Source organism: Labrus bergylta, chromosome 21 (genome assembly GCF_963930695.1).
Source record: "Labrus bergylta chromosome 21, fLabBer1.1, whole genome shotgun sequence".
Classification (NCBI taxonomy): Eukaryota; Metazoa; Chordata; class Actinopteri; order Labriformes; family Labridae; genus Labrus; species Labrus bergylta.
This window is the reverse complement of record NC_089215.1, coordinates 14,097-22,500: the sequence shown is the minus strand read 5'-3', so window position 1 is coordinate 22,500 and position 8,404 is coordinate 14,097. Positions and strand designations below refer to the sequence as shown.

At 43.6% G+C, this 8,404-nt stretch overlaps 1 protein-coding gene across 2 annotated transcripts in view; it reads right to left on the bottom strand.

Moving 5' to 3' along the window:
• The window catches only part of LOC110002298 (glutamate receptor ionotropic, delta-1), a gene marked incomplete in the record, with an annotated part of 61,949 nt that extends 54,319 nt beyond the window's left edge, over positions 1-7,630 (bottom strand). For both annotated transcript variants that reach the window (XM_065949666.1, XM_065949667.1), the window contains 2 exon segments: positions 38-211; positions 6,141-7,630. In XM_065949666.1, the coding sequence (XP_065805738.1) occupies positions 38-160 (123 nt within the window).
• Between the last annotated feature and the right edge of the window lie 774 nt (positions 7,631-8,404).

Sequence of the window (8,404 nt, the reverse complement as noted above, 5' to 3'; positions counted from 1 at the left end):
AAACCTCGCTCCACGCTGACGCTCATAAGAAGCTCACCTCCAGGTTCTGCAGGTAGCCCTCCTGCGGGTCACACAGCAGAGACGAGATGCGGTGGTTCTGTCTCATGCAGCGGGTGCTGCTGTCCCTCCACAGGGGGAAGATCTGCCGGATCACTGTCATCCGCCCCAGTGCACTGTGGGTAAGCTCCAGGATCTCTGTGTCGCTGATTTCCTGCAGAGAGGAGGAAGAGGAGGGACTGAGTAAAACATTTTACATCTTTTTTTTAATTCATTCTGCATGCGCGTGTACATTTTGTGTTTTATTTATTTTATTTTATTTTATTTTTTTATATTTTTAAATTCTATTTTATATTTTGTAATATCTTCTTCTTCTGTATTATTTAAGTTGTTGTTAGTTCTGCTTTATTTCCTTGTTAATTGTTTAGCACCAATACACCAAGTCAGATTCCTTTATGTGTAAATGTACTTGGTAATAAACCCAGATTCTGATTCTGATTCTGATTCTGATTCTGATTCTGATTCTGATTCTGATTCTGATTCTGATGTTGCATGTTACTGCTCTGTGTGCCGGCCTCTCCAAACAATCTGTAGGTTGACTTTCAGTATGTACAAGAGCACCTGAACGCATCACCCCGCTCCTCGAAACACACCCCCGGCTCTCCGATACAGAATCACCTTCAAAATCCTCAAAAGGTTCAGATCCTGAGGAGACCTGCTCACAGACCACAACCCGACCCCAGACCCTCAAGTTATCAGGTCTGTGAGCCGTACCCACAAAGTTCGGAAAGGGGGGCCTTCAGGGATCTTCTCTCTGGAACAAATGACCTGCTGACCTCTTTTAAGTAAATTTCTGTTTATTTGTTTTGAAGTGTTGTGGACTTCTTGCAAGGAGGAGGACTCTGATGCTGAATTCCTCAAAGGTGTTTTAAAGGTTTGAATGTTTGCTGTTTGCTCTGATTAAACCTCAACGCCCCCAAAATAAAGTCTCTGTCTTCTGCCACATTAATGATGAGCTCTGATTGGTGACGGCGCCTCACAGACGGCGTCTTTAGTGACAACGCGTTTAATCGTTTTGACGCAGAGAAAGCCAATTACTCTCTGTGAGGCGTAATTATAGATAGCTTCAATTAAAGTCTAAAAAACAGAGAAATAATCAGAGAATGTTAAGAGAATATAATTACAGCGCCCGACGTGATGCTGACTCGCTGTGTTGAATGGAAGACGTCCACGTCGTTTCTCCTTCATATTCAGGTTCCTGCCAGCCAATTAAAAAGCAGCCGGGGGCCGGTAAACAAAGTCGCCGGGATTTTGTCGCTTTCTTTATTGGAGCGTTTTTTTATCAAAAACATGTCACATTAAAGTCAGGACAGGTTTTAAAGTCCGGCTTCTCTAATTGCGTCCTATGGGCCGTGTTTACTTTCTCGCCCGTTGATTGACGTCGTCGACAGGAAACAGACGCGTGGGCATCGTGTCCACGTCGCACGCCGCTGTGCTGCTTGATTGGGCAGCGCAGGGTTAAATGACATCATTCTGACAGAAAGTGTTTCTACTATATATATATATATATACACACATGCACATATATACACATTTATAAAATAAGGGGAAAAATAAAATATGATAATAGAAAATAAAAAAAATAAAAAAACTTTAATTACAAAATGTTGCGACATTCTTACTGTCCGTATTAAATAAAAATAACCAAATGGAGCACATCGCCATCGATGATTTGTTAATCACAAATATTCTGCCTGAGAACAGTTTCTGAGAAAACGACACACTTTGACCTTTCTGAAGTTTTCCTCAGTCTGAATCTCATTCCATTTCTCAAACTGAACAGCTGATCTCATACACGCCCTCGTCAGCTGATGGTCAGATGATTGGTTTCAAAGCATCCTATTGGCTGATGGCACTCCTGCCGCCTTATTTAAGCTCCTCCAGGCCGCCACCTCCTTTTAAACTCTTTGACTTTCTGTGTGTCTTTTTTTTTACTTCTCGTAATATCTCAGGAAGCAAGAACACAGTTTGAGTTTGAAGACGATGAAATTGGTCCCTCACACTCAGATCTCTGTTTAAAGGGATTTCATTGTCAGTGAGACGTGTCTTCATGGAGCGTCTTTGTGCACTTCACTTCTTTCACCGGCCGTGTAGAGCATCTCAAAGAGCTAATCTCTGAGTTTTTATAAGTCCTGAAACTCCTAGAGACGGGATATGAAGTCAGTATTTCTCTCACTCCAGGCGCTGTGCTTGAATAAATCTGAACCATTAATAATTCTAATTAGTCCCGACGGACCTTTTACTCTCTGAAACGCTCTGTTCTCTTTGTCTGCGCTCTTTGAGGTTTTGGAGAATTGAGACTTCATGAAGGTTAGATGAAACAGCAAAAAGAGAGAGGTGTGACTCAATGAGACACAAAGCAATGCAATCAATATTCAAAGTACTTTCTGCTCCTTTCTGCTGTGGCTGAAGAGGCGCACAAATGGATGTGAAATCACAAAGGGATGGTAATGACCTGCGCGTAGACCTGAGAGCAAATGGGAGCGGAGCCGGGGATCATGGGAATCACTGAAGAATCCGATAAGAGGTTTGGATGGGGGGTTATTTTGTGTGAATCCGCTCAGGGTGCGACGTTACTTCCAGCAGCAGGTAATGGGGTCTTTAAAGAAGATGAGATCCTGAACCGACGACGCTTAAAAGAGGACGGAGTGTACAATTTACTGCAGCTTGTAGTGAAGCGAAGACGCTGCACCTTAACTCTGCAGATAATAGAAAATATGTGGAGGTGTTTGTCATAAACAGGCTGTTAGACTTTATATTACAGCCTGAGAGTCTGTGGAGGCTCATCGCAAACCAGGAAATAAAGCTGTTGGACTCTGCACCGAGGTGTCAGCCTCCACTTCACCTTCATCAGTCTGATGATCCTCTCACACCTAAAGCCTCCTGAAGTGTTCAGTCTGAGCATCACACAAACAGCTGGATGTTTCTCCTCCAGACTCCTCGTATTTATTTTGCAGAAAGTCATGTCTTACTTCAGGAGACGCCCCCAATCTTCCAAGCTAACCAGGGTTGCCAGGTATGTATGACAACAAATGACAAAATAAGCCCGATGACCAAAAAAAGAAACTACCCGCGGCAGCAGCTAAAATAAAGCCTGATTCAACGGGAAAACTGCAAACCTGACAACCATGATGCTCGCTGCCTTCCTGCTCGGCTGACGTGTGCGATGAAATGAATCTGGGGATTGTTGCATTTTAAATCAGAAGTGGGGTAATAACAACAACAGTAAGGTAGTAACGAGTAACTGTAATATTATTACTGGACTTTCATTAGTAATTCTTTACACTACTCCTTACTAGTAAAAGTAATATTATTCCTGTAACGCCTTACTGCCCAACACTGTGTCTGACAGGTAAAGTCTCCAGCTGTGAGGTGCATGTGTGAACAGGTCAGGAGGATTAAAGGAGCAGTCCTCCTGAAGTTATCTAGGTATTTTCAGGAGTTCAGATGCGTGAATACTAAATCTCATTTTAATCGATGACATCATTCAGCTCTGTGTCAACATTCTGACTTTGAGATAAACACAAAGTGACACATTTCTACTTCTGATCTACTTTAATCAACGAGATGACCTCACTCTTTGGACGTCTTTCATAGTTTTTCTCCGTCCACTCCCTCGCTGTCAGAGCTCGCCGCTCTCATTACCGGCGTGCGGCCTGACGAGTCGTTAGCCTGGAGTGTCTGATGTGTGAGGACAGATAAATGGAGGACGGAGAAACAAAGCAGCATGGATGCAGAGTGATGGTGAAACAGACACACCTGCAGAAGAAGCTGGACACCATGTGACCACCTCTCTCTCTCTGATTTACATTTCAAAGAGGCAGCGAGGAGTCGTTTAATCTCCTCTCACTCGACTTTTAAAGGATGCTTCTGTTTTAACATGAACCTCTTTTAAAATATATACGACCTCCTCTGATGAGCCGATGTCTCCGCTGATGAAGACGTCCCGAAGAGAAACACGTTAACGGCCTTTGTGAAGCTTGTCTTTGGTCTCACGAGGCTCGTTACCTCATCGACTTGTCTTTAAGTCGATGTGAACAAAACGATCTACATTCATTTAAAGTACACGACCAGGTGCAGTGTGCCCCCAATGATGAGAAAAGTCCATCCTCTCCGTCTTCTGCCTGCTCCACTTTTCAGAAAATGTGTGTTCAAACAGGCCGTTTGGAGATTTTCCCTTCATGACATCACAAAGGGCAGTAGCCCCTCCCCCAGGTGGGTGACACTCCCACAGCTAGGTGTTTGTTCTGCCCTCTGAGTCTACCTTCTCACAGTAAACAATAGGACATGGAGCGAGAAAGACCGAGACACCCAAGCCCTTCCAGAGAGGGGGCGTGGTCAGACACAGCTCATTTACATATTTAAAGGTACAGACACAGAAACAGCCTGTTCTGAGCAGGGCTGAAATAGAGGGGTTTATAGACATGATCAAATACAGGATCAGAGTGGATTTAGAACAAGAAACTTCACACACATGTTTTGAGGAGCTCTGACACTTATTTAAACTGAAGAAGAGGAGGAGGAGGAGGATATGTGACCAGAGACAAAATGACCTGGAGGAGTCGTGTACTTTCTAAATGTTCACATTTGAAAGAGTCTCTGCAGCTTCAGAGTGACTCAGTCACTTAATTTAGATTGACATCTCTCCACTCATCAGATTAAACTGACAGCTGCTCTGTTACACCAGCATGCTTCACCCTCTCTCTCAAAACCAAATCAAATTATGAATGATGTGAGAAAACCTTTCAGCTGTGGTCTTGACCGGTCTTGATTTAAAATCCGGACTCCGCCCAGAATGAGACCGGGACATGAGCAGAAATCAGCATTCCTTTACAGAAACCTTTGTTTGACGTGTGAGAGGAGGGAGTCTGAAGAGCGTTTTCCTCGTCTGCTTAATTAAAGAATTACGAGGGTCATTAGTCAAATGATGACTTTCAAACAAAAGAGAATTTAAAGGGGGCGGAGTTTGGTATGAATCTGGGAGACGAGAGAGAGCGAGCGGTGAGATAATCAGCCCGCAGCAGGCTGACAGTCCGGCCCGTCTCCGTCTGAACGATGCTGCTAACGCTGCTGTCAGCTCAGCTAATTGGCCGGGAAGGTGTCGGGGTATTAACACTCAGAGCAGAGAGAGAAATTAAAATCATTTAGAGAGAGTCAGAGCGGCGTGTGCTCCTGTTTTTGGGCTTTTAACACAATCCCAGCTGGCGTGGAGGCCGCTGTCCTTTTCTCTTTTCACCCCCGCTCTTTTCAATTTTACCTCCAGCGTGGAAAGTCGCCCATGCTGGCAGACGTCTGACAGAGATAGAGAGAGAGAGAGAGAGAGACGCTGGAGGAGAGCGACACAAAGACTCGGTCAGGAAGGTTTTTTATCTGAACAGGAAGCTGCTCTTTGACTCTCGTCTGTGTTTTCTGCTCTTTATTCAAAGTGTCTGTGGAGCTTTTATCCTGCACTCTGTTTCACTCTCACCTGTAATTAGTGAGTCTGACCTGATGGAGGGAAATAAAAACCTCGAGCTACAACCTTGAGTTCAGCTCCACAGGATTGTCGAACGATCTTAATTCTGCTTCATTGAGGTATAATTATGTTTTTCTTCTTTGTGTTTAAATGTCACAGGAATTAAAATTAAAGGGTTTTTTTTTTGGTCCTCTGAATTTAAAAATCTGTGAACTTCAATTCATTCATCAGACGCTTTCATGCAAAGAGATGAACGCAAGAGAGTAAGAACGAGAGGAAAAGGAGAGAGACAACGACAGGAAGTGAAAACAAGGGAAGTAGATCAACTCCACGTCCACGGGTAAAAGACAACACAAGGTTCACCCTCGTTTCAGAACGATCTTTATCCACTTGGTGTTTCTCCTCACTCTCATTATATTTTCTCTTCTTTGCTGCTACGTCCACGTCCGTCATATTCACCGCTTTGAATCTCATCCAATCACTGAATTGTATCCACTCCTAAGCTCACCTGCTGCGCTGTCATTGGCTGGAGGAAACACACACGCTCCATGTTAACTGTCATCCCCTAAATAACCTTGTGATGGGCTCTGACAGAGTTTAGAGTGTCATGCTGTGGGCGGTGTCTTACCTCGTTCACAAACACCCAGTGGCTGTCTTTGGACGCCAGGTTTGTCTCGACGGCCTGCAGACACAAAGAGAGACATGAAGAGACGGGGTTAATCACTGCAGCTCATTAAACCACACACACACACACACACACACACACACACAGACACACACACAGACAATGCAGCTTCACTTCAGGTTCATCTCCCTGCAGGGAGCAGCTTGTTCCAGCTGCTCCGCCTGCCTTTGTTCTCGCTCCTGTCGTCTCTCTCTCTGCTCTGAAAAGTTCACCTCCCCAAAAACAACCACGTCTCCGTTATTACCACGATGGCTCCTTCTGCCAAAATGTCGAGCGACAAAACCTTGCAGAGCGAGCGGTTTGCACTTATCAAAGCGCCCGCCGGGGCCTCGGCCGGTCCTCTGTTATCATCCTAATGACACGCAGCATCCTGCAGGTGATGGCGAGCGTGCAGATGATGGTTCAGAGCCGAGAGCGGTTTATGTCTGTGCGTCTTCATCTCATATCATCCCAAGAAAGTCATAAATATAAATATGTAATATAATAAAAATGGATGAGTAAAAAAAAAAAGTCTTGATCAGGATTCTTTGGATTTTGCAGCTGGCCTCTAGTGGACACTGGAGGAACTGCAGTTTGTTGCACTTCTGCATCAGCTTCATTTTTCACCACCAGATGTTCCTGCTGTGATTATAAAATAAAAAAAGCTTTTTGAAGTTTTCTGTTTCCTGTGATGAGGGAGTGGAAACACTCCAACAAGAGCTGGGAAGCTTCCAGTATCTTTTTGCTAAAGAGTCAGAGTAAGGATGCACACACACACACACACACACACACACACACACACACACACACACACATCTTTTGCTGACTGTCCTCGGGGCTCAGCCTGGCAGATGTTTTCTAACAGGTCCTCATTTTGGCTTCCAGATCAGCAATCACCGACACGCTCATTTGACTCTGCAGTGGTTAGTCGACGAGTCTGAGAGAAAACCTCGAAGCAAACCCTTCACTCAACAGAGTGTGTGTGTGCGTGTGTGTGGATGATGTCATCAGTGACCTTGTTAACCTATAGTTAAGGTCACAGTCGTGCTCTCATAACACAAGTCGATCTCTTACTCTGCGATATAACACCTGTCGTCATGACCTTTACTGAGCCCCCCATGGACTGCTGGTATTATCACACACACACACACACACACACACACACACACACACACACACTCTGTCTTCCTGTTATTGTTCAGCCTGTCTTGCAGCTCCGTCTCCTCTTGCTGCTGTTTATCAGACATTAAATCTGTTTATATCACACCACGCTCTGAAGCTGAAAACAACAAGACAACAATGTCTAATGTTAGTGGAGCGTCGTCAGTGTGAGTGAAGAGGACGGCTGCAGACGGACAAAGAAACAAGACGAGTAAAGAGTTGAATGAAAACAATTGTTTTAGAGCAGGAAGAATAACGCTCGCTCGCTCATCGACTCTTTGGTAAGTTTATGTTTGAGATGTATGTTTGATGTTTATGTTCAAGTTGTCAAATAAATAGAAAACGATTATTCTCCTGGTTGGATGATCTCACTACATTTTTGAATCGCAAATGTTGCTATCTATTTGTAATATTGACACACTATCCTTACGTTTAAGTTAACCACATTGTCTGACTGCTCATCTTTATAGTGAATAACGTATCTACACTCCTGCACTCCTCTATATTGTTATTACATATGTACCACTATCATCACTGTTTATAAAAACTTACATCTCTTACCTCCAGCAAGTATTTTTACATTCAGTTGAAAAGCCTGAATAAATGTTGTATTTCATTTTTCATTTTGTTATTAAACCAGTAAGAATGTTAAGTTAAATCCTTGATGTATAAATCTCTTCTTATTCTTGTTTTTTATATTCTAAGTGTTTATTTATGTATCTATTCTTATATTGTTTTATTTGCTCTGATAACCTGCTGCTGTAACACCACAACTTACCAGTTTGGGATCAATAAAGTCATTCTATTCTATTCTATTCTATGTTGTGAAATTTGTAGGATGTCATGAAACACATTAAGACCACGTTTACACGGAAACGATCCACTGAGAGGCCGACGTTTAGACAGATCTGCAAAAACGCTGTAGTAAACATGCCAGGCCAGTAGGTGGCGCTGTAGCTTTCTAATGAAATAACTCGTGTATGCTCACATGCTCTTCCTCCTCCAGAGCGGTGAGGTGTAAACATACGAACATGACGAACACATCGAGTTACCCTGAAGCACAAAGA